The sequence below is a fragment of the Acipenser ruthenus genome, chromosome 20 (assembly GCF_902713425.1).
Source record: "Acipenser ruthenus chromosome 20, fAciRut3.2 maternal haplotype, whole genome shotgun sequence".
Taxonomy (NCBI): domain Eukaryota; kingdom Metazoa; phylum Chordata; class Actinopteri; order Acipenseriformes; family Acipenseridae; genus Acipenser; species Acipenser ruthenus.
The window spans coordinates 15,733,705-15,760,709 of NC_081208.1; the positions used below are offsets into that span (position 1 = coordinate 15,733,705).

General features: G+C 39.8%; 1 protein-coding gene and 1 long non-coding RNA gene across 2 annotated transcripts; one reads left to right on the forward strand and one right to left on the reverse strand.

Moving 5' to 3' along the window:
* Positions 1 to 1,454: 1,454 nt before the first annotated feature.
* LOC131698929 (uncharacterized) lies at positions 1,455 to 10,181 on the reverse strand. Its single transcript, XR_009307939.1, has 4 exons — positions 10,120 to 10,181; positions 7,806 to 7,878; positions 7,026 to 7,142; positions 1,455 to 1,594 (listed from the first exon to the last, which is right to left on the reverse strand). It is a non-coding gene; the product is annotated as an uncharacterized LOC131698929 (long non-coding RNA).
* A 1,715-nt stretch (positions 10,182 to 11,896) lies between these two features.
* Positions 11,897 to 25,543, forward strand: LOC117425220 (asialoglycoprotein receptor 1-like). Its single transcript, XM_058993989.1, has 6 exons — positions 11,897 to 11,997; positions 17,357 to 17,473; positions 17,940 to 18,269; positions 22,219 to 22,370; positions 22,569 to 22,708; positions 22,921 to 25,543. The coding sequence occupies exons 1-6, from the start codon at positions 11,901 to 11,903 to the stop codon at positions 23,099 to 23,101; spliced, it is 1,017 nt and encodes a 338-aa protein (XP_058849972.1). The 5' UTR covers positions 11,897 to 11,900; the 3' UTR covers positions 23,102 to 25,543.
* The last annotated feature ends 1,462 nt before the right edge of the window (positions 25,544 to 27,005 follow it).

Below are 27,005 nucleotides of genomic sequence, written 5' to 3' on the forward strand. Positions count from 1 at the left end.
GCAGAGGTTCCCAAACTGTGGTACGCGTACCCCCACTGGTACGCGAGACGTGTTTAGGGGGTACGCGTTACAAATTGTGTAATGGCGAACATTTTTGTTTTGTTTTGTTTGTTTTTTTTGCATTTTCATAAGACTTGCCATACTCACAAAACTTTAAAACGCATTGGAAATTCATTTTAATTTCTGCCAAGAAATGGAGAAACAAACAGAGCCGTGCAAGACAATCTCGCAGCAGCGGGACACTTGGGATCAACGCTGTGGTGTGCTCGTTTATTTCAAACCTCCAAGAGGTAACAATGAGAACAAGGATACACAGGGACAGTGACGTACAGAACTCTCACCACCAATAACTGTACAACGCGAATTAAAGGTATTATATTTATGACGTATGTTTTTAGTTTTTTATTAATTACATTTTTTTGGTGCTTATTATGAGCTATTTTCGATTTTTATGTAAATCATTTTTTCAGAGCTTTCGATTTGTATGTACTGTATGAAATTATTGTTTTCTGTTACTGTACTTTACAAAATGCTTGTTTTTTTTCTGTCACAAAGTAGTAACTGTACAGTACCACACTTTGTACCTTCTTTCCTTTGTTGTCTTCCACAACGAAATCCCTGTGGTCATGGACACATTCTTCTGGGTTTTTTGTGTTTAGGCATTTTTTTTTTACATTTCGCCACAATTTGCAATTCTGTTTTAAATCCTACGTATCTTATCTGTAATATAGCTTTAAATCCCGCGAACAAGCCTCCAGTCAAGAAAGTATTCAGAACTAATCAATACAAGTTAGGGAAAGGTAGTTTGTTTTTGTTGTTTATGTATTAGGTTTTTGAGTTATGTGAATTGAGTATATTTCCAGTGTTTTTCTGGAGTTCATTATACACAGATTATTATTATTATTATTTTTTTGTATCAGGGGTGTTTTATCAGTTAAACCCTAAAATCAGAAGCCGTAATTATATTATTATAGTCATTTATATTGTAAGTATATTAATGTGTATGTGTATAAATCTGTGTATTATGAAAGCATATATTAAAAACAACATGAAAATATAAATCTGTATGCTAGGGGTACGCAGACAGTTGATAGGTCTGGAAGGGGGTACGCGGCAATCAAAAGTTTGGGAACCTCTGATCTAGTGATGACTGGCGCCCTCTTGTGGCTGGTAGTGGCATGGCTATAGTAACTGAGGCACCAGACATTCTTGATAATTTGCTATTTCCTGTATTAAAGTAGATTCTGTGATGCCTGTATGTGTATATAATGTAGTTTAAGGATATTCAGATATAGGACTCCCCATATAAATGCATTTTATATTTGTATTGATATATAAATAAATAACTGAATTCCTGTTGAACATTCTCATAGTTTTGAAAACTTTCATTTTATCAAGTTATAAGCAAAAAAGGCAGTTAAGAATTGAAAATCAGAAAATGAATTCTACCCAGCATGATGTCAAATGATCTAACTAGTGACTGATAAAGCAATTGATTTGACACAGTATTCATAAGTGCTCACCAGTAAGTGTCAGGGTGCAGCTGTTAAAAAGGGTCTCCTTCTCTTCACTTGCAATCTCTTGCATGAGGGAGCTGGATAGGGAACAACAAATGAGAAATTTAAAGAGGCGTCCTTTTTACATGAAACAAACACAGTAATTGTAAATCAAGGGATTCATTTTATTTTGGATTAGGAATTTGTGCTTTAACTGCTCTGCAAACGTGCCACCTGATCCTCACGGTTGTACATGCATTGAAGTGGTAAAGTAGCAGAATTTTTTATGCAATTGTTGCGAGTTGGGGGCTGCCCCTGTTCTGCTTGAAGTCAAGGTATATGCATTTAGCCTTCTAACAGTAGTGCCCTATTTTAGTGTATGGAGCAACTATGATCTCTGCAGCAGCCCCACTACAATGCTTTGCAGGTGAAATTGGGATATTTTCAAAACGCATATTCCAATTGTTGCATTTATACATAAGAAAGTTTACAAACGAGAGGAGGCCATTCAGCCCATCTTGCTCGTTTGGTTGTTAGTAGCTTATTGATCCCAGAATTCCATCAAGCCGCTTCTTGAAGGATCCCAAGGTGTCAGCTTCAACAACATTACTGGGGAGTTGGTTCCAGACCCTCACAATTCTCTCTTTGTAAAAAAGTGCCTCCTATTTTCTGTTCTGAATGCCCCTTTATTTAGTCTCCATTTGTGACCCCTGGTCCTTGTTTCTTTTTTCAGGTCAAAGAAGTCCCCTGGGTCGACATTGTCTATACCTTTTAGGATTTTGAATGTTTGAATCAGATCGCCGCGTAGTCTTCTTTGTTCAAGACTTAATAGATTCAATTCTTTTAGCCTGTCTGCATACGACATGCCTTTTAAGCCCGGGACAATTCTGGTTGCTCTTCTTTGCACTCTTTCTAGAGCAGCAATGTCCTTTTTGTAACGAGGTGACCAGAACTGAACACAATATTCTAGGTGAGGTCTTACTAATGCATTGTAAAGTTTTAACATTACTTCACTTGATTTAAATTCAACACTTCTCACTATATATCCGAGCATCTTGTTGGCCTTTTTATAGCTTCCCCACATTGTCTAGATGAAGACATTTCATCTAGTCAACATAAACTCCTAGGTCTTTTTCATAGTCCCCTTCTTCAATTTCAGTATCTCCCATATGATATTTATAATGCACATTTTTATTGCCTGCATGCAATACTTTACACTTTTCTCTGTTAAATTTAATTTGCCATGTGTCTGCCGAGTTCTGAATGCTGTCTAGATCATTTTGAATGACCTTTGCTGCTGCAACAGTGTTTGCCACTCCTTCTATTTTTGTGTCGTCTGCAAATTTAACGAGTTTGCTTACTATACCAGAATCTAAATCATTAATGTAGATTAGGAATAGCAGAGGACCTAATACTGATCCCTGTGGTACACCACTGTTACCTCACTCCATTTTGAGGTTTCTCCTCTAATCAGTACTTTCTGTTTTCTACATGTTAACCACTCCCTAATCCATGTGCATGCATTTCCTTGAATCCCTACTGCGTTCAGTTTGAGGATTAATCTTTTATGCGGGACTTTGTCAAAAGCTTTCCTGAAATCTAAATAAACCATGTCGTATGCTTTGCAATTATCCATTTTCAATGTTGCATCCTCAAAAAAGTCAAGTAGGTTAGTTAGACACGATCTCCCTTTCCTAAAACCATCCTGACTGTCTCCCAGGATATTGTTGCCATATAGGTAATTTTCCATTTTGGATCTTATTATAGTTTCCATAAGTTTACATATAATAGAAGTCAGGCTTATTGGTCTGTAGTTACCTGGTTCGGTTTTGTCTCCCTTTTTGTGGATTGGTATTACGTTTGCTATTTTCCAGTCTGTCGGTACAACCCCTGTGTCAAGAGACTGTTGCATGATCTTGGTTAGCGGTTTGTAAATAACTTCTTTCATTTCTTTGAGTACTATTGGGAGGATCTCATCCAGCCCAGGGGATTTGTTTATTTTAAGAGCTCCTAGTCCCTTTAACACTTCTACCTCTGTTATGCTAAAGTTATTTAAAATTGGATAGGAACAGGTCGACATGTGGGGCATGTTGTCCGTGTCTTCCTTTGTAAAAACCTGTGAAAAGTAATCACTTAATATATTTGCTATTTTTTTTTCTTCATCTATGATTTTGCCATTTGTGTCTCTTAGACATTTAACCTCCTCTTTGAATGTTCTCTTGCCATTTTAATATTGGAAAAAGATTTTGGAATTGGTTTTACCCCCCTTAGCAAATTTTTTTCTCTCTCTCTTGGCCTTTCTAACTTCCTTTTTGACTTGTGTTTACAGTTCTTAGTACTCTTTCTGTGTACTTTGTTTTTGGTCTCTTTTAAACGCTCTGTAAAGTGCCTTTTTTCGCTGATTTTTTTTTTAATTGATCCATTAAACCATTTTGTCCATTTTGTTTTAGATTTAGATTTGTCTACTTTTGGGATGTAATTTTTTTGCGTCTCTAGTACTACATTTTTAAAAAACAGCCATCCTTTTTCTATAGATGTTTTCTCTATTTTACTCCAATCTACTTCTGTTAGTCTCTGTTTCATACCTTCATAGCATGCGCCTATTATTATGCCCTTTGAATTTGTGTCCATTATTCTGACCCATATTGATTCAGCATTGTTTTCTTTGTCCAGATTTAACACCTGGGCTTCAAGACTATTTCTTATGTATAGAGCTACCCCTCTGCCTCTTCTGTCCTGCTTGTCTTTCCTATACAGTGTGTACCCACTAATATTATATTCGTCTCCATCACTCAGACAACCAAGTTTCTGTAACACCTATCACATCGTAGTTACTTGTTAGTGCAGTAGCTTCAAGTTCTAACATTTTCTTTCTGAGACTTCTAGCATTGATAAATACATTTAATAGTTGTCTTACCTGAGTTGTTGCCCTTGTTTTGATGTGGTCTCCCTTCTGTTTTTTTTTTGTTTTCTCCCCCCTTCCTTTGTAGTTTAAATGCTTCTGGACCTCCTCAAGGATCCTTTCTCTGAGTACATTGGTTCCCTTTCTGTTTAAGTGCAGTCCGTCCCACCTATATAGATAGTCCTTGTTGTAGAATGTGCTCCAATGTTCAAAGAAAGGTGAAGCCTTCCTGTGTGCACCACGATTTCAGCCATGCATTTTGATTTTGTATTTCCAGCTGTCCATATGGTCCTTTGTAAGGTGCCGGCAGTATCCCAGAAAATACCAGTTTTGGTCTTGTCTTTTAATTTCCTTCCTAGCTCTCTGAATTTGTTTTGCAGGGATCTTGGTCTGTCTCTTCCAATGTTGTTTGTACCGATGTGGATGACTACTACCGGGTCGTCTCCTGTTCGTTCTAGGAGCCTGTCCACGTTCTCAGTGATGTGCTTGACAGAGGCTCCTGGAAGGTAGCACACTGTTGTAGTAAGGGGGTTCAAACTGTGAACTGAACTTGCTGCGTTTCTCAATATGGAGTCCCCATCAATCATGACCTCCCTTCTTTTTGCTGCCTGGCCAGCACTGTTTATAGTGTCCTGGATGTTGTTCCTTTCATTCTCTTGATGTTGGTTTTGGTCATCTAAATGTTGAAGTGGCTCAGATTTGTTGGCTGTTTGGATTTCTGGTGGTTGTGTTTGATGAAGTTTCTTTTTTTCTCTGGTTCTGCCTATCTGAACCCAGCTGTTTCGACTCTCTTCCATCTCCCTGGTGGCTTTCAGTCTGCTAGGGGTGCAGACTTCCATGAATTGTGGGTGTGTCAGCTCCTTAAGCTCCTGTTGCTGTCTCATTTGCTCCAGCTCCTTTTCTTGCAGACTTACTTGTTGAAGCAAGTCCTGGATCGTGCGGCACTTTACACAAACTTGGTTGAGCTCTGCTGGGTTTTCTCGGATTTCCCACATCATGCAGTTGTCACAGATTTATTATTATTATTATTATTATTATTATTGTATTTGTATTTGTATTTAACTCTGTAGACCCCTCTGCACTGTATTTGGTAGTGATTCTGGGGGGACTATTCAAGTTTGTATATTATTTGAGTTAATTAATATAATAATAATTTTTATTTTATTTTATTTGTATTTAACTGTTAACATTGCTGATCTAGAGTTATAAAGCCAAGAGAACCTGACTCAACATTGCACAGCTGTATAGAGGTATATAGGAAAGAGAACTCCACTCAGCACTGCAGAGGGCTCTTATAGTACAAGAGAGATCACTCCACTTAGTCTATTTTTAACAAACACCTGTTTTTGCAGATTATGGATGATGTAATCATGTGTTTAACAAAATCCCCTGCAGTCAGCCTGGCTGTGCTGTGTGCTCTCCAATGGGTGCTGTCCCTGCAGTCAGCCTGGCTGTGCTGTGTGCTCTCCAATGGGTGCTGTCCTTGCAGTCAGCCTGACTGTGCTGTGTGCTCTCCAATGGGTGCTGTCCCTGCAGTCAGCCTGGCTGTGCTGTGTGCTCTCCAATGGGTGCTGTCCCTGCAGTCAGCCTGGCTGTGCTGTGTGCTCTCCAATGGGTGCTGTCCCTGCAGTCAGCCTGGCTGTGCTGTGTGCTCATTACTGGGCACCCAGCTGGTACATACAATCCCAGAGAGGGTTTACAGCAGATAGAGTCGTGGAGTACAGTGCTGCAGATAACAAACAGTTCAAACCAGAACTCCACAGTATTACATTTAAATGAACCAGTTTAACCAGCTCCTCAACCAGCACCTAGTCTCCTGAACCAGCACGACCAGCTGCAAACCAGTAAGACACACCAGCTCTGACCACACCTGCTGTGGCTTACCTGGCCTGTGGTGTGAAGTGTTGCTCAGATGAACTGTCACCTCTCTCTGGCAGCACTGAATCTCTTTTAGAATAAGAGGACACTGCAGCATGAACCTCCATGGAGTACTGCAGCTGTTCCAGGTAGGAGGGGGCGAGTGGGTCGCTTACGGCTCTCCTCATGAGTGAATAACCACAGCACTCTAACGCTCATGGAGCATTCTGTTTATTTAGTCTGGGGGGACGTGGACCAAAGACCTGGATGTTTCCACCCCAGTAGTGTTACAGCACTAAAGAACTGAACATTAAGCATACAGGCAAAGACTAATCACACACACACTCATAGTGTCTGAACAACATAGCATTAAATAAGACTACGTGCACACAGATTATTATTATTATTATTATTATTATTTATTTCTTAGCAGACGCCCTTATCCAGGGCGACTTACAATTGTTACAAGATATCACATTATACATTATTTCACATTATACAGATATCACATTATTTTTACATACAATTACCCATTTATACAGTTGGGTTTTTACTGGAGCAATCTAGGTAAAGTACCTTGCTCAAGGGTACAACAGCAGTGTCCCCCACTGGGGATTGAACCCACAACTCTCCGGTCAAGAGTCCAGAGCTCTAACCACTACTCCACACTGCTGCCCAGATACACTAGGGTACCAACAATACATTAAACACGAAGACAGACAGTATAAACATTGCAATAGACACACACACACAGACTGTCACACACTCACCTTGTGATTCAGTGCTTCCTGGGTCACCTGTTTCAGCTTCTATTTCACTTCCTGTGAGCCAGACAATCCCACAAGCCTCTGCAACTGATCTGCCGGAAGCCCCGTCTTCTCTCCAGACTGGTCGATGTTTCAACATCCCAATCAGCAAACAGGTACAACTTATAACTCATAACAGACAAATGTTTGGGCTTGTGCTTTCTTCAGTGCTACTGAGGTAAACTATACGAAACAAAGTCAAGCAGACAATTCAGACACGCTTGAGGGTTAGTCTCACTTGAGTGTGGTTGCTCACGTTGAGAACACACCCTTAGAGGTTCTGTGAAACACTGATTAAACCAATGATGGTACCAGTTGAAATATACATCAGCTGACTTAGTTTTACCAAAGAATACTACAATCCACCATTACATGGCATGAGAACTCCATTGACAATACAGTGCAATATCAAAGACCAACACTAGATGGCAATAGAATGCCATTCACAATTCAGTACAACCCAGCCAAAAATACTCAACCACAGATACTCAGGCAAAACCGAGACATTTATCTACATGCCAAAAATACTAAATGAAACTTAATAAGTTAAATGTAAAAAGCTTACTGACTAGATGCCTATTAAGATGTCTTTAAATGAACACACTGGAAATACTGTAGTTGAAACATCTGTCACTGAATTTATTATGTCTATTTTATTTATTTCTAAATTTGATTGAAATATTACAATCCAGCACTATCCAGTTTAAGCCATTCTGTATAATTATTCATATAGCCACCCCTCACCTGTTGCAGGGACTCTGGGGTGGTGATGTCCTGGTCTTTGCTCCAGATTTTTCTCCTCCACCAGACAGGCTTCCTGCCAGCACAGGAAGTGAGGTCAGCGCTGGTGAGCGACACTGTCTGCACTTCCCACTGTCAGCTCCAGGACTGCGCGAGGCATGGAACACTCGCTTTAACAAATCTGTTACTTTAAAAAGCTTTCCATCTCCTACCTTCAACATAGTGAATTACTTCCCTGTTTAATATCCTAGAATGTGTGTCCTCAATGAATCTATATTGCTGTTTCCACTTTGATCATTATTTACAAGGGTTACTAAACTAAAGCCCTTTTCTTTTTTAACCACTGCTTCTGAAAAGGCTCCTAATACAACCTGAATTCATTTCACTTTGCGGGAGTGCGTGGTTTTAGAAGTGACCACTAGAGGGTGTGCACCTGCAAGTTCTGCCCCCTTGCAATCGCAACAACTGTGAATTAGTAAACACAAAATCTACAAACACAAAACATAGTATAGCCTATTGTGTAAACTCAATCTGTGGAGAATGGTAGATATCTGTGTGTGAATGTGACAGCGTGAGAGTCAGTTGACGCAGACAGTAGGTAAAGGACAAACACTTGCGGGTTTGGGTCGGGTTGCAGGTCTTATTAAAGCAGGTCGGGTCGCGGATAAGAAGACGGTGTTGCAGTGGGTTGCGGGTCGGGTCCTGTAGTAGTGGTTCCGGTTCGTAAGAATCGGACCCGGACCGGACTCTACCTCGGGGTCCCCAGCAAAGCTCAGCCTCTTTGCACAAGGCATTCATTGTTTAACCATGAAGCCAGCGGTTCATGTCCAGCTCTTTGCCTCACCTTTCCATTCCACTATATATTTTGCCCCTCCACTTTTTTTGCTCAGTGTACAGCTATGGCGAAAGGTTTTGCATCACTCTTTAGAATTAACACATCAAATGAAACCTGCTGAATAATGTTACATTATCATATTGAATTACATACCACTTGGTAGTTTTCCATATACTTAAACTGACAAATTGAAAAATGCGACATTTCGAAATCTAACATGACACACTGTGCAACTATTATGGATTCCGGTGCAGTTTTACAATATCATTTTATAGTTTCTTTAATTATATGATTTTAAATAAAATATCTAAATTATGTTCATATAGTTTTGTTTTTTAATTCTGTCTCAATTCAAACATTCTAGGTGATGCTAACTTTTTTTCCAGAGCTGTATACACACTAATCTATGTTTTGTTATGATTTTGCCTTTAACGGTTTAAAATGAAATAACAAATTGAAAAGGCATTCAGAGGATGCCAGAAGGGCCACATTGATAGAAAACTAAATAAACACACCCGACACAAACATTTTCTAGCCGTAACCTTCAATAACAATCTTTAACTGCAATACAGGCAGTGGCACCACAACAGTGGCTCTGTATTATACTGAGGAGCAATGCTAACAGGTATAGGGCAGCCTTTTGTGCACTCCTGTGTGATGCTGAACTGTGCTTTGCTTTTTGCAAAGGCTGGCCATGTTAAGTTGTGCAAAACAGGAAGTTTTTATTTAGCCCCCCTGAGCTTGTGCACTTCCTCAATCCACAGAGTATCATCATTTCAGAGAAACAGCGATTTGGTCAGAGCTGTGTTAGTTTAGGGTTTTCACACCCATTTTAATATAGCTGAGCATTGCTGAATGGGGAAGTGAAACCCTTTACTTCCCAGAAGTTTCAAACACTGTGCCTATCCGCTATCTAGTATAGATACATGTGCCATTCTATACATTTAATCCATTCTCATACAACTCTTTATTAATGTGTCGTGACCAAGGCTTTACATGAACTCACCCTCCTGAGCACAACATTCTCCCAGGCCCCTTGTTTTTGTTGTTTTGTTTTCCAGACTTCCTTAGTTTGAAGTTTCAATGTGACTCGGACACCTTATTGGGTCTACCCTGGCATCCAATTTAGATTTGAATTAAACATTAAAACTATGTCAGGGATGAGTCCAGCTGACTGAGGTTGTGGTTTGTTTAGGAGTTCATACAGAGCCAGGTGAGACGAATCAGAGATTTATTTTGGATTGGATTCTCTGATGAGGTCACAGAGGGAGAGTTTCTGTGGGTAGACAACACACCTCTGAGTACAACGTGAGAACATGACACTCTACACTGTAGTGCACTGCATTCAAACCTGGTGACACACATTGTTTTGTGGCACAGTGCAGAGCAATAAAATCCTGATGCACAATCTACACTGTATGTATACATTGTTTTTATTTATTCATTTAAATGTTAAACACACAGTGATAATCTGCAGCTCACCCTGGTTCACCACACAGTCATGAGGATCCTTCCCCGTCACCTCCAGGCTTGTAGAAGAAAGCACCAAACAAAAGAAGAACCAAGGGCAGGCTCTCCAGCCCCTTTTTAAAGGCAGGAGACCAGGGTTAATTGATGATCAATTCTTCAATTGACACCTGGCCACCTGCTGCACATTCCTTTCCATTAGGCAGGAAGGGGAGTTTACCCTCCTAACCCTGCCATATCCAAAGCTAAACATTTATGTGTAAGTTAAACAAACCCATATTCTTTACAGGGGCAGGCCCGCCACATTCATTTAAATGTTTCAATGTGAATTCCTGTGCCACCTCGTTCTGAACTGAAGGCTCCAGTCCCAGTGTTCAGAAAGTGAAAAGACTGGAACCCAGGCCTCCTCCAGAGGAAGGTGAAAGGCATGAATGAGAGGCTGCTGAACTAGCCCGCTGTCTGTCCATTTGAAAGAGTCAGAGGCACTGGTCCCAGTTCACTTGCTGTATGGTATATCAGGTACTAAAAAGACAATGAGCCAGACAACGCATTGTGTTCTCATAATGGTAAACGGCATTCTAATGCAGACTGTGCTGTCATCGATTACAGAGCAGCTTCCCTGCAGAGCTGGGGTGATACACTGTGCTCTGTGCCAGTGAGAAGGGTTTGTGAAACTATCTCAGCGATCCCCGCTGGTTCAATATTCTCTACACCTGGTTACCCTCGTGCTGCAGACAGTCTGCCACTGAAATACAAACAGACTGACACATTCACAGCCCTGCTTGTAGCAGCTCAGCATCGCTAAAACTGAAAACACCCTGATTCAGAATATCAAACCTACAGTGCAGCACCCGCCACGGCTATCAATACACAATCAGAGCTACAGGATCAGAGTCATGAAAGAGAAAGAAAGCAGATCACCACGACCTTCATCCACCGAATACACAGGGACTAATGGAACTGAGGCATATGACGAGAAACAGCAACTCCACACACCCCCAGATTGTGATCATCTCAATAAATTGTGCTAAAGAATGTCCTGACCAAGTTTCATTACTGTTAGAGGAGTTGTTCCCAGAATCCTGTTACACCTGGTGTGTGTTTACTACTCTGTTACACACTCACACACTCTGGTGAAATCGGGTAGCATACTCTGAACTTTACATTTGAATACAGAGCTTACCAATTGTTTCCAATCCATCTACTTTGTATTAGCTTTATTAAAAAGTGACAAACACACAAGCATATATATAAAATATTTTCTTTAATTCTTGTGAGGCCGGCCTGATCTGGTATAAGCTCTCTCTCATTGTAACTGCCATCAACATTGCTGTGTTTTATATAATAATAAAGTGTGGATCTCTTTAAAGGTTCCCTGCTTGTTTTATTGCAGTCCTTCCTCAATGTGTGAGTGTGTGGGTTGTTTCTCAATTATATCGGGTTCAAGCACTCTACAAGCAGCAAGACCACAATGTTATATCAATGGGACCCCTTGTGATGTTTGTTTATCCAAACTGTACTATGTTCTTTTAGAATCGCAGGATAAGAGGATTCGGATCCCCTATTGAAAGTGAATGGCACAGAGTCCACTTGCACTACCTTTTAAACCCCTATCTGAGTCCTCTGTAGCTCACTCCTCATACAGCACAATAGCTACAGAGATGGGCAGGGGTAACAGATTTAAGTGTGAATCCCCACTTCCTCTAGCCTCTGTCCAGCCCTGTAGAGTCTGTACTGTTAATATAACAGTCAGAACTTCCTCTCTAGCTCACTTCTCTACAGCACTAGCAATGGAGATGGACGGCATTTATACTGGGATGCAGAAACCCTCGGAGGATGTCTACTCCACAGTAAACCAGACCCAGGGCAAGAGAGCAGGTGCACAACAAGGAGGTAAGTACCAGGGGTCACATTTAAAGATGTCCCACTTCACTTTACTACTGCTAAAAGTTTAGCCATTCACTGAAAGGTTTTTGTTGTTTAATAGAAGCTAAAGAAAGACATATTGCTTCACATGTGCTTTATTTATTCAAGTACTTTTTTCAGCAACTTAATCTTGAGGGAAAATAAGCTTTATTAAAGTAGAAGGGACAAGTAATATCATCTACATTTTTATAAGGTTTTATTTCTTATCAAAACATGACAAACCAGGGTAAGCCATGGTGAATGCATAGTATAATCAAGCGAAAACTGCACAATGACCCTGCAAATGTACCATGGTACACTTTTATAAGAGAATATCCTATTATGTGTGTTCTCCATCATTCTCTATTGTTTCTGTTTAGATCATTTAGAACAGGGGTCTCCACCCAATCAATCTCTGAGTCTTTGAAAGTCAATCTCACAAGGTTTACTGATTGTTTTGTATTCACTGTATTTTAAAGAATCACGTTTATATTTGTATTTCGAGATGCATGAAATACTTTGTGCATCTGGCTTTGTTTTCAATTGCTCTGCAGTTCTATCACTGCGTCCTCTTGTCTTTATTGGTCATGCACGAGACAGACATCAGCGTTTAGTCTGCAGTAAGATTCCAGGCTTGAATTGTTGTGTTTGATTTCTGTTGGAAAGTGTTACGGGAGTAGCATTCACTTGGACTGGTTATTGTGGGGGAGTGCTGAATTTGCAATTTTGCTTGTTTTTTGTAGCTTCCTCTTTCCAGAAATAACATGAAAAAAAGATGTGTTGTTGATTTTGTTGTTCAGTATACAGAAAGACTACATAGCCACTGAGTTTTAAATAGCCGCTCTAGATCTCGTAGGCTCCTCCTGTGTTAGCTTCAGGCTTACAATATTCTATGACAGCTATAAGACCCTCCACAGCGGTGCATTACCAGGGATTATGGACTGTTTGGGTAATGGGGCCGAGACGAAGTTGTTACAGCACAATTAATTATTAATTTTATTTGAACTATTTATTTTGTTTTTGGTTTTTTGAATGAATCCTTCCACGTAAGCACTCTAAAATGAATGTGCTACAGACTATAGTCCTCCATTATAAGAAAGTTGCCTTTGAGCTTCTCTATGAAATGAGGGTACAAAACAGCGCGTTTAAACTAACTTTTGCCATTATGTTTTCGATTTCATTTTTCCCTAATGACATGCCAGTATAATACATATGTATCGCTCACATTATGGAGCGTCCAATGTAAAAGCACAAATATTTTACCAGGTGTTTCTTTTTTTCAGATTTCACTTAATGCATACATGTTAACAAAACATGCTTCAGTCTTTAAATCTTTTTTTTTTTTTTTTCATTTGGCAAGTCAACATAAATCCGAAATACATCTTTTGTTGTCTGCAATTAAATCTGGAAAAATAAATCTGTTTTTCAAAATAAATAGTAATATTCCAAGCTCAATCTGAAGCTAACATACAAAATGTTAGAACTTAAGGAAGCAGTGTGGAGTAGCGGTCAGGGCTCTGGACTCTTGACTGGAGGGTTGTGGGTTCAATCCCAGGTGGGGGACACTGCTGCTATACCCTTGAGCAAGGTACTTTACCTAGATTGTTCCAGTAAAAAAAAAACAGCCGTATAAATGGGTAATTGTAAGTAAAAAATAATGTAATTGTATGTAAAAATAATGTGATATCTTGTAAAAATTGTAAGTCGCCCTGGACAGGGGCGTCTGCTAAGAAATAAATAATAATAACAACAACAACAACAACAACTACTGCACTCACAAGTAACTACAATGTGATAGGTGTTACAGAAATGTGGTTGTCTGAGAATGATGGAGACAAATACAATATTAGTACACACTCTATAGGAAAGACAGGCAGGACAGAAGAGGCGGAGGGGTAGCTCTATACATAAGAAATAGTCTTGAAGCCCAGGTGTTAAATCAGGACAAAGAAAACAATGCAGAATCAATATGGGCCAGAATAATGGACAAAAATTCAAAGGGCATAATAATAGGAGCATGCTATAGACCGTCAAATTCAGATGCCGAGCAAAATAATCTGTTATACAATGACATTTGAATTGCGTGTATGCTAATGGGGGATTTCAACTTCCCCCTTATAAAATGGGAGAACCCGGTGGGGAGCACGACGGACGAAATTGAAATGCTAGAAATGACAAATGACTGCTTCCTAACGCAATTTGTCAAGGCACAGACTAGAGGGGAGGCATGCCTTGATTTAGTCTTTTCAAATAACAAAGACAGAATAACTAAAACAGAGGTCAGACAGCCATTGGCAAACTCAGAACACAACATGGTCTCACTCTCATTTTAAGTGTTTTTTAAAAACCCAAAAGTAATGACTAAAGCTAAGGTTTACAATTTTAGAAAAGCAAACTATGAAGGTATGAAACAGAGACTAACAGAAGTAGATTGGAGTAAAATAGAGAAAACATCCACAGAAAAAGGATGGCTGTTTTTTAAAAATTTAGACTAGAGGTGCAAAACAATTACATCCCAAAAGTAGACTAATCTAAATCTAAAACAAAATGGACAAATGGTTTAATAGATCAATTAAAAAAAATATTCACCGAAAAAGGGCACTTTTAAGAGTGCTTAAAAGGGACCAAACACAAAAGTACACAGAAAGAGTACTTGGAACTGGAAACACAAGTCAAAAAGGAAGTTAGAAAGGCCAAGAGAGAGATAGAAATCAATATTGCTAAGGGGGCTAAAACCAATTCCAAAATGTTTTTCCAATATTATAACAGCAAGAGAACATTCAAAGAGGAGATTAAATGTCTAAGAGACACAAATGGCAAAATCATAGATGAAGAAAAAAAAAGCAAATATATTAAATGATTACTTTTCACAGGTTTTTAAAAAGGACACGGACAACATGCCCCACATGTCGACCTGTTCCTATCCAGTTTTAAATAACTTTAGCATAACAGAGGTAGAAGTGTTAAAGGGACTAGGAGCTCTTAAAATAAACAAATCCCCTGGGCCGGATGAGATCCTCCCAATAGTACTCAAAGAAATGAAAGAAGTTATTTACAAACCGCTAACCAAGATCATGCAACAGTCTCTTGACACAGGGGTTGTACCGACAGACTGGAAAATTGCAAACGTAATACCGATCTACAAAAAGGGAGACAAAACCGAACCAGGTAACTACAAACCAATAAGCTTGACTTCTATTATATGTAAACTTATGGAAACTATAAGAAGATCTAAAATGGAAAATTACCTATATGGTAACAATATCCTGGGAAACAGTCAGCATGGTTTTAGGAAAGGGAGATCGTGTCTAACTAACCTGCTTGACTTTTTTGAGGATGCAACATTGACAATGGATAATTGCAAAGCATACGACATGGTTTATTTAGATTTCCAGAAAGCTTTTGACAAAGTCCTGCATAAAAGATTAATTCTCAAAGTGAACGCAGTAGGGATTCAAGGAAATGCATGCACATGGATTAGGGAGTGGTTAACATGTAGAAAACAGAAAGTACTGATTAGAAGAGAAACCTCAAAATGGAGCGAGGTAACCAGTGGTGTACCACAGGGATCAGTATTAGGTCCTCTGCTATTTCTAATCTACATTAATGATTTAGATTCTGGTATAGTAAGCAAACTTGTTAAATTTGCAGACGACACAAAAATAGGAGGAGTGGCAAACACTGTTGAAGCAGCAAAGGTCATTCAAAATAATCTAGACAGCATTCAGAACTGGGCAGACACATGGCAAATGACATTGTAATGTATTGCATGCAGGCAATAAAAATGTGCATTATAAATATCATATGGGAGATACTGAAATTGAAGAAGGGAACTATGAAAAAGACCTAGGAGTTTATGTTGACTCAGAAATGTCTTCATCTAGACAATGTGGGGAAGATATAAAAAAGGCCAACAAGATGCTCGGATATATTGTGAGAAGTGTTGAATTTAAAATCAAGGGAAGTAATGTTAAAACTTTACAATGAATTAGTAAGACCTCACCTAGAATATTGTGTTCAGTTCTGGTCACCTCGTTACAAAAAGGATATTGCTGCTCTAGAAAGAGTGCAAAGAAGAGCAACCAGAATTATCCCGGGCTTAAAAGGCATGTCGTATGCAGACAGGCTAAAAGAATTGAATCTATTCAGTCTTGAACAAAGAAGACTACGCGGTGATCTGATTCAAGCATTCAAAATCCTAAAAGGTATAGACAATGTTGACCCAGGGGACTTCTTTGACCTGAAAAAAGAAACAGGGACCAGGGGTCATAAATGGAGATTAGATAAAGGGGCATTCAGAACAGAAAATAGGAGGCACTTTTTTACACAGAGAATTGTGAGGGTCTGGAACCAACTCCCCAGTAATGTTGTTGAAGCTGACACCCTGGGATCCTTCAAGAAGCTGCTTGATGAGATTCTGGGATCAATAAGCTACTAACAACCAAACGAGCAAGATGGGCTGAATGGCCTCCTCTCGTTTTATAAACTTTCTTATGTTCTTATGCAGATGAGTCCCCACCCATTGAAGCATTTGACATATGAATTCTACACATAGAGGAGGCATGGAATATCAATCAATCTTTATTTTATATAGTGCCTTTCATAGTGGACCACCATCACAAAGCGCTTTACAAGATGCAGTAACAACAAGACAATCCATATTACTTTAAAAATACAGAGAAATGCAAAATACATGATATACAGTAAAAAAATATATATAATACATTAGTGTGGAAAGTGCATAATACACGATAGTACCATAATACATGAAATAGTACATTAAATAATTGATTGCAGGGTTATAGATCTCAATATGTATGCAGGACACCACAGAACTCACACACACGCCCTTAGTTAGAGGACAATAGAAAGCTATCGCCGTTCACTTTACACTAAATTTGCATCAACTTCACAATTCAACACGTCCCCAAACACAGTTTGGATAACTTAATAACTTTATTTAATTTTTTTTTTATTTAAGTGCAGGCTGCTTACCTAAGCAAGCAATGATTCTAACAAATAAAACTACAATCCACTTACCTATTTCAATGCTGATTCAAACAGCAACGTGAATTCCAGCCAGGGGAAGAAGCAGATACCACACGTGTTTGCAGATTAAGCTCTCAAATCTTAACTGTCCTCAGTCAAAAAGAGAATGGATTTTCAGTTCTTGGTTAGCTCTCCTTTAAAGGCTGGGAAGTAATAATTTTAAGCCTGTAAGAGGTAAGGGAATGGATTTGATAAAGCCTTGTTTGGAGCTGCTTTAAGTTTAATTTGAAGTTATAACTCCAGTATACTAAAGAAACTTTCTGTGTACTGTATCCTGAGCTGTGTTCTCTCTCCTCAGACCCCACCCCGCCTGTGAGTGCTGCTGGCAAAGCCTCTTCATACAGACAGCCTGCACTGGTCCTCCTCATCCTGTGCTGTCTCTTACTGGCTGCCATCATCTCCCTCGCTGTCTATCGTGAGTATTCACACACTGCTGTTTGTTAGCAGGGTTTCAAATTGCTTGCATGGTATTCTCTAACTTAATCATCACCTCACAATGGGGCCATTTCACAAACAACTGATCAAAAGTTTTGTTTTTTAAAAGTCCAAGTTGATGAATTAAATAAAGTTTGACATTCAGTTTTATTCTCCTTTGGTTGATTCAATACATGTTAAAGCCCATGAAACTGTTCTAAACTGATGTTGGCTTCTTCAATGAAACTCAAGGAATGTGTCATGAATATGAAACTTGTATTCACATAAATGGACTTGTGAAAAGAGCATTCAGATACCAGTTTCCCATGACCAGTATGTGAAGCATGAGTCAGATTTACTGAACTGATTAATCAGCTTTAAAGATGTGCAGAATAAGCTGGTTGAGTGCATTCGACTGAACAAAACTATAATTCACCCTTGTCTATTTGTTTGTTTGTTTTTCTTAGATTTCAAAACTAAAGAAGACCTTGAGAAAAACACCAGCCTGTCCACAAATTATTCATCATTACTGAATCAGCTCCAGGACTTGAGGAGTGACTACAGCAACCTCAACAAGAATCATTCTGAGCTGCAGAGTAACTATAGCAAGCTCTCTGGATCTCATGCTAATCTGCAGAGTAACTATAGCTGGCTCAATGAAACTCATTCTGAGCTGCAGAGTAACTATAGCAGACTCCAAAAAGAAAATTCAGCATTGAAAAAGAACAATACTGAGCTTTCTGTGAAATCATCAATCTTGGATAAATACTGTCCTCTCAAAGAAGGCTCTTCAAAGGGTGAGTTGTGAATTCTATACAATCCCATCATCAACAACAGACTGGATGAGAGAGAGAGAGAGAGAGAGAGAGAGAGAGAGAGAGAGAGAGAGAGAGAGAGAGAGAGAGAGAGAGAGAGAGAGAGAGAGAGAGAGAGAGAGAGAGAGAGAGAGAGAGAGAGAGAGAGAGAGAGAGAGAGAGAGAGAGAGAGAGAGAGAGAGAGAGAGAGAGAGAGAGAGAGAGAGAGAGAGAGAGAGAGAGAACTCAACCAATGGTTTCCATTCCAAAAGAAATTGACCAGTTTCTTCTGGACCTGCTCCAGCAGCCCTGGGGGAGGGTTCAGACACACCAGTCTGTGCCACAGCATGGATGCCACCAAGTTATTAATCACAAGGACCCTCCTCCTGAAGGGCAGGCGGTTCAGCAGCCATTACCAGCTCTGTACCTTCCCTACCACCTTCACCAACACCCTCTCCCAGTTCTGCTGCATGTAAGCCTCTGTACGCAAGTATGCCTTCAGCACTTTCAGTCTAGCTCTGTTCCAATCCAGAACCCGAGGCAGAAAGGGAGGGGCTCTTCCCATCCAGCTCCCTGCCAGGAGGCCAAGCCAGCAGGACACTCCCTCAGCCAGTGTAGCAGCAGTTCAATAGATCTCGAATAGAGCATCCCCTACAGAGAGCAGCCCTGTCTGTTCCCTCTCTCCACTGGGAAAGGCTGTCTTAGACTGCTATTAATCTTAAAAGCTAAAAATATCAGAGTATACATGTGATGGGGTGCAGCCTATTTTGTGGTGGTTCTGTATTTTTTGTATTGTTTAGAGTGGATGTGAGTGAGTTTGGGGTGTGGTTCAGGGAGTATGTGTGGAATGTGTGGAATGTGCCTGGGCTAATGAGGTGCGAATTGCCTAATTAGCCCAGGCACCTGTATAAAAGGGAGTGGTTGGGTATGTTAGTGGGAGAGTGTTTGTAACAGAGAGAAGACGTGTGTTAGAGAGAAAGGGAGTGGTTTTTTTGGTTTGTTTAAAGCCTGTTTTGTGTTTGTCTTTTTGGTTGGCCATCGTGCCTTTTTATTTGTGTTTTGTTAATTAAAATATTTTGGTTTCACTGCACTTTCTGTCTCTGACTCTTCCCTCTGCCGCTATCCTGCCACAATACAATTTTGATATAAGAGATAAACACAGGACCAAAAGCAAACACCTCCAGTGTGTGGAATAAAAGGCCATGGTCCACCCTGTCGAAAGCTTTCTCCTGATCAAGTGACACCAGCCTAAAATCTAGATTTAAAAACATTAGAAACATTAAAAAGGTCTCTGATTTAAAACAAATTATCAAATATAGAGCGCCTCGGCACACAGTACATCTGGTCTCTGTGCACCATGGGGCTCAAGCATTCTCTAAGATGGCTGGCCAGAGTTTTGGAGAGGATTTTGTAATCACAGCACAACAGCGACACTGGGCGCCAGTTCTTCAGCTCAGATAGGCCTCCTTTTTTGGGATAACAAAGTCTGTAATGCCCTGCAGCAACTCAGGGGTAGCTCTCCCTCCACCACACACTCCTTCAGCACCTGTGCAGATCACTACCCAGACATTTCCAAAAATGCTTATTAAACTCAGCCGGAAGCCCGTCCAGCCCAGGTGCTGTGCTGTTGGAGAACTGTGTGACGGCGGTCGTGAGCCCCCCAAATAAGACAGGCGTGTCCAGGCCGCAGCGCTCCCCCACACTCAGGCTAGGGAGACCCTCCAATAGCCACTCCGTCTACTCCTGGTCGCACTTCTCAGCCTGATACAGCTCGGAGTAAAAGTCCACCGCGGCCCTACAAAGCTCCGCAGGGCTGGAGACCTCTCTCCCCCGGGCAGCCTCAGTAACAGCATCTGCTTGTGTTCAGTTACCTTCTTCTCCAAGCTGAAGAAGGCTGTGGGGGCGTCCATGTCTCTTAGTTCAATGAATCTTGCTCTCTCCAGCGACCCCTTGATCAGGAGCGGTTTCCTCTCTCTCTTTCAGGCTGCAATATATTCCCTCCGTGCTTTGGCCACCCAGCACTCTCTCGATCTCTAAAATCTCAATCTCTAACTGGCTGACCTCTGCATTCATTTGTCTAGTGACGTTCTGGGTGTATTACTGGCAGAAAATCTTAATTTGAGTTTTCCCCACGGATTGGGGATTGGGTTCATCATGATTTCTGTCTAAATAAAAATCTAAAGTACAATTCAAATCCCCACCCACCAGTATAAAATGTTCTGGATCACACTTTCCTAAAATCTGATTCAGACTTTTAAAAAATAAAATCTGTTCTCTGCCCAAATTAGGAGCATAAATACTACAAAGATCAATAAAACCCTGTGGCAGAGTCGTTGCAATGACGTCACAGACCAGGAAAGAGTAAATCATAAACAACGAAGTGCTGGACAAACTGTAGCGCAACTGGCGCTCAGCGCGTTTATTTAAATAATAAAACAAAATATTTAAACAGAACGAAAGACAGAAACAAAAGGGCACGTTGGCCAAACAAAACAAACAAACAAACAATTGTGCTAACAAATATTGTGCTGGCAATTCCAGCACAATAGCAGTTGTTTTCGCTTTTCTCTTCTCTCCTTAACTCCCGTTCCCTGAACACTCTCTCCTCGAGTGCAGAAAAGCTGCACGTTTTTATACAGGTGACCATCTCCCGATTAGCAACAATTAGTCAATTAATTAAATTGGGAGATGGTCACCGGCTGCACGGGGTTAATAAATAATTAAATGCAATAAACAAACACACGGCTTTCCACCGTCATCTCAAAATAATAACCAAGACGGACAGCTTTGTCCGCCTGCATAAAACTACAATACTACTAATAATAATAATAAAACATACATGAATAAATATAAAGGGGTGGGCACTTTGCCACAAACCCCCATTTAATTTAATTTCAACTTTTAAAGCCTCTCTTGCACGACCTCCTCCACAGACACAATCTCTGCTCCCAGCCCCGGTGAAAATAAAACTACCAGCCCAGCACTAACGAAAGAGCCGTGACTTAAAATCACCTTCCCCTTCCACTCTGACAGCCAGTGTGCTTCATTACTGCTGTCAGTGTGAGTCTCTTGCAGTAAAATACAATTCGCCTTTTTTGACTCAATAAAATCAAATAACTGGGCTCTCTTATTAACATCACAGCAGCCACTTTCATTAAAAGAGCTTAAAGTAAACTTCTCCATGGAGGATGACGCATAAAACATGACAATAAATAACAGAAAACAAGGGTAAAAGCTACACAAGTGACTTGATCCATTTAAAAGCTTTTTGATTCGCACATCATTTTTCTAGCAGTGCTCACAAACTTTTTCAAACTAAATCTCTTTTTTCTATCAAACTCAACTACTGTCGCTTTTATTAAACTACATTAGCCATTGTACCAGTGTATAGTGAGGGAATAGCAGAGCGTAGGTTGGAGACCCGAGCTGACCGGTTTAGCGGTGGTGGGGGACGCTGCATGAGCAGTGTCTTTTGTTTGTAGTTTTTATTACTGTGTTTTATTTTCCCTTTTTCTTTCACCTTTTGTTTTCATTTTTATTTCTCAGCACCTGCGCGTGCTGCCTGATACAAGTGCAACCGCTTTACCATCGTTGGTATTGGGGATAGAAGAACCAGTGCCACCTGGTGGTTAATAATGGAAAGAAAAGAATAATAAAACTGGGCACCAGAGAGGTGTTTCAATTAAAACCTTCTGTCTCCCATGTCAGTGAATTCCCACACCCTCCCAGAGGGACAAATAAAGCCTCCCCCCCCCCCCCCTCCCTCCATTTACTCATCTGTCCCAATACTATTTGGAGTGGAGGGGAGATGTATCCTTGTGTAAAAAAGTATCCTTGTGATAAAATCATGCTAATGCTAATTCTGAGAATCTAGCCCTGTGTTGTAGGTGCAGCCCCCTTCTTCAGATCTCCAGGCGTTTAACATGCACTGCTTCTTTCTCTCATTGTGCAGAGCGGGTTTGTAAAGCCTGTCCAGAGAAGTGGGTGGAGTCCAATGGAACGTGCTACTACTTCTCACCTGATAAAATGGACTGGCACTCCAGCCGGGCTAGCTGTGTGTCAATGGGAGCAGACCTGGTGATTATAGAGAGCGACGCAGAGCAGGTACAGTATTGCAAACATTCAAGTTTAAGAATAATTTTGCAGAAAACAAACTGTCAGGAAAAATTGCTTGTCATGTATTTCTTAATTTCCTTTCCTTTAAGTACAGTAAGAGTCTCTTTCTTTAAAAAGACACCCATCTTTGCCTCAAGATGTTACACCTCCATTGTAACTAACAGTAAACTGTTGTTTTCTGCTCAGAAATTCTTATTAGAGAATGATAAAAGCAAACCCCTATTGGGGAATGCTGAAAAGAATTCTTACTGGATCGGCCTGACGGATGCTGCTACTGAAGGAACCTGGCTCTGGGTGGACGGCACTCCTCTCAATGACAAGGCAAAGTAAGAGCTTCAATCTCATTCTGAAATCACTATGAGGATTAAAAGGATACAGCAGCAAACAACCTAGTCATTTTCTACTGACATTGTGTGATACTGACTGGCATTGCTCCTCATCTCTTTCACTAAGTGCTGATTAAGTGTTGCAGTGAAACAGTGAGCATGTCCAGTTTAGTGCTGTGATACTGACTGGCATTGCTCCTCATCTCTTTCAGATATTGGCACGGTAATGAGCCTGATGACTGGAAGAGAGGTGGGGACTCGTCCGGGGAGGATTGTGCACGTCTTGCATACTCGACAAGCCCGGCAAATTCTCTCAAAGCCTGGTTTGATGCATCGTGCACACGACAGCAACATAGAAGGATTTGTGAAACCACGGCATTGATAAATATATAAAACCAGTGTGGGTCTGTTTCACTTTATCTCTCTATTTAGATAGCAAGCAAGCTACAAAATGAATCCCACAAGTTACTTACATTTCACTTTATTAAACTATAGTATCTAAGTGTTTTTATGAAATATATAAAAAGTACAGTAAAAAAATCAAACCAGAGCTTTTATAAAGAGTTTGTGATTCAAATGCCATTGTGATTATTGTTTTTATATTCCCCCTGACGTTTACAATCATTTATAAAAACAGATCTAGAGAACAATGATAATAACTCAGTATTGGAGGAACAGAACAATTACAAACATCCCTTAGAAAAGCTTCCCATTGTAAAAGCACAGCAAAGTGTAATGAAGCACAGTGAAAGCATGGGAAAGCATAGGCAAGCATTGTAAAGCACAGAGAGGTATGCTAAAGCATATTAAACATGGCAAGCCAGGGCAAGCTCTGGTAAATGCATAATATAACCATGGGAAAAGTGCAATAATACCATATAATAGTAAGGGAAGTGAAAAACACAGTGTATGACTCACCCTGCACACCACACGGTCCAGCCTTTACCAGGTGAGCCACTCAGGGATCCTTAAAGTGAATATTGATAGGTATGAAAGTTTAATAATGCTTTGCTTGCCTTTGTTTTGAGCACATTTCAATTTTTTTTTTGGATGTATGGTTAAGTTTCTTTTTGTACGTTTGAATATTAAAATAATGATATAACTCCCGAGCATTCAACCATACCAGCATTCTTACTGCAAGCTTTGGTTATCGTTTTTAAAAATTGTTGCGTTTATCTCCGACGTAACTTCCTTTTGTACCAAAAATCGTCCCCTGAAGAAACTGCGTTTATCTCAGAGAAGAGCGCGTTCTGTGCAGAGTAGAGTCATGTGACGAGCCCTGCAAAAACACAACCAGTTTGACAAGAAATACAAGCACTGATAAATCATAATAATTTGTTTCAAGTTTTATTGGGGGGGAGGGGGCAGAATTATCCCTGATTGGATAATTGCTACAGCATGTTTAATCATAATCTGATATTCAAGAGGGACTCCACAATGACTGGACTGGGAATGATCTAGTGCAGAGGTTCCCAAACTGTGGTACGCGTACCCCCACTGGTACGCGAGACGTGTTTAGGGGGTACGCGTTACAAATTGTGTAATGGCGAACATTTTTGTTTTGTTTTGTTTTGGGTTTTTTTTGCATTTTCATAAGACTTGTCATACTCACAAAACTTTAAAACGCATTGGAAATTCATTTTAATTTCTGCCGTGAAATGGAGAAACAAACAGAGCCGTGCAAGACAATCTCGTAGCAGCGGGACACTTGGGATCAACGCTGTGGTGTGCTCGTTTATTGCAAACCTCCAAGAGGTAACAATGAGAACAAGGATACACAGGGACAGTGACGTACAGAACTCCCACCACCAATAACTGTACAACGCGAATTAAATGTATTATATTTATGACGTATGTTTTTAGTTTTTTATTAATTACATTTTTTTGGTGCTTATTATGAGCTATTTTCGATTTTTATGTAAATCATTTTTTCAGAGCTTTCGATTTGTATGTACTGTATGAAATTATTGTTTTCTGTTACTGTACTTTACAAAATGCTTGTTTTTTTCTGTCACAAAGTAGTAACTGTACAGTACCACACTTTGTACCTTCTTTCCTTTGTTGTCTTCCACAACGAAATCCCTGTGGTCATGGACACATTCTTCTGGGTTTTTTGTGTTTAGGCATTTTTTTTTTACATTTCGCCACAATTTGCAATTCTGTTTTAAATCCTACGTATCTTATCTGTAATATAGCTTTAAATCCCGCGAACAAGCCTCCAGTCAAGAAAGTATTCAGAACTAATCAATACAAGTTAGGGAAAGGTAGTTTGTTTTTGTTGTTTATGTATTAGGTTTTTGAGTTATGTGAATTGAGTATATTTCCAGTGTTTTTCTGGTGTTCATTATACACAGATTATTATTATTATTATTTTTTTTTTTTGTATCAGGGGTGTTTTATCAGTTAAACCCTAAAATCAGAAGCCGTAAGTATATTATTATAGTCATTTATATTGTAAGTATATTAATGTGTATGTGTATAAATCTGTGTATTATGAAAGCATATATTAAAAACAACATGAAAATATAAATCTGTATGCTAGGGGTACGCAGACAGTTGATAGGTCTGGAAGGGGGTACGCGGCAATCAAAAGTTTGGGAACCTCTGATCTAGTGATGACTGGCGCCCTCTTGTGGCTGGTAGTGGCATGGCTATAGTAACTGAGGCACCAGACATTCTTGATAATTTGCTATTTCCTGTATTAAAGTAGATTCTGTGATGCCTGTGTGTGTATATAATGTAGTTTAAGGATATTCAGATATAGGACTCCCCATATAAATGCATTTTATATTTGTATTGATATAGAAATAAATAACTGAATTCCTGTTGAACATTCTCATAGTTTTGAAAACTTTCATTTTATCGAGTTATAAGCAAAAAAGGCAGTTAAGAATTGAAAATCAAAAAATGAATTCTACCCAGCATGATGTCAAATGATCTAACTAGTGACTGATAAAGCAATTGATTTGACACAGTATTCATAAGTGCTCACCAGTAAGTGTCAGGGTGCAGCTGTTAAAAAGGGTCTCCTTCTCTTCACTTGCAATCTCTTGCATGAGGGAGCTGGATAGGGAACAACAAATGAGAAATTTAAAGAGGCGTCCTTTTTACATGAAACAAACACAGTAATTGTAAATCAAGGGATTCATTTTATTTTGATTAGGAATTTGTGCTTTAACTGCTCTGCAAACGTGCCACCTGATCCTCGCGGTTGTACATGCATTGAAGTGTAAAGTAGCAGAATTTTTTATGCAATTGTTGCGAGTTGGGGGCTGCCCCTGTTCTGCTTGAAGTCAAGGTATATGCATTTAGCCTTCTAACAGTAGTGCCCTATTTTAGTTTATGGAGCAACTACGATCTCTGCAGCAGCCCCACTACAATGCTTTGCAGGTGAAATGGTGATGTTTTCAAAACGCATATTCCAATTGTTGCATTTATACATAAGAACATAAGAAAGTTTACAAACAAGAGGAGGCCATTCAGCCCATCTTGCTTGTTTGGTTGTTAGTAGCTTATTGATCCCAGAATCTCATCAAGCAGCTTCTTGAAGGATCCCAGGGTGTCAGCTTCAACAACATTACTGGGGAGTTGGTTCCAGACCCTCACAATTCTCTGTGTAAAAAAAAGTGCCTCCTATTTTCTGTTCTGAATGCCCCTTTATCTAATCTCCATTTGTGACCCCTGGTCCTTGTTTCTTTTTTCAGGTCAAAAAAGTCCCCTGGGTCGACATTGTCTATACCTTTTAGGATTTTGAATGTTTGAATCAGATCACCGCGTAGTCTTCTTTGTTCAAGACTGAATAGATTCAATTCTTTTAGCCTGCCTGCATACGACATGCCTTTTAAACCTGGGATAATTCTGGTTGCTCTTCTTTGCACTCTTTCTAGAGCAGCAATATCATTTTTGTAACGAGGTGACCAGAACTGAACACAATATTCTAGGTGAGGTCTTACTAATGCATTGTAAAGTTGCATTACTTTAACATTACTTCACTTGATTTAAATTCAACACTTCTCACAATATATCCGAGCATCTTGTTTGCCTTTTTTATAGCTTCCCCACATTGCCCAGATGAAGACATTTCATCTAGTTAACATAAACTCCTAGGTCTTTTTCATAGTCCCCTTCTTCAATTTCAGTATCTCCCATATGATATTTATAATGCGCATTTTTATTGCCTGCATGCAATACTTTACATTTTTCTCTATTAAATTTCATTTGCCATGTGTCTGCCCAGTTCTGAATGCTGTCTAGATCATTTTGAATGACCTTTGCTGCTGCAACAGTGTTTGCCACT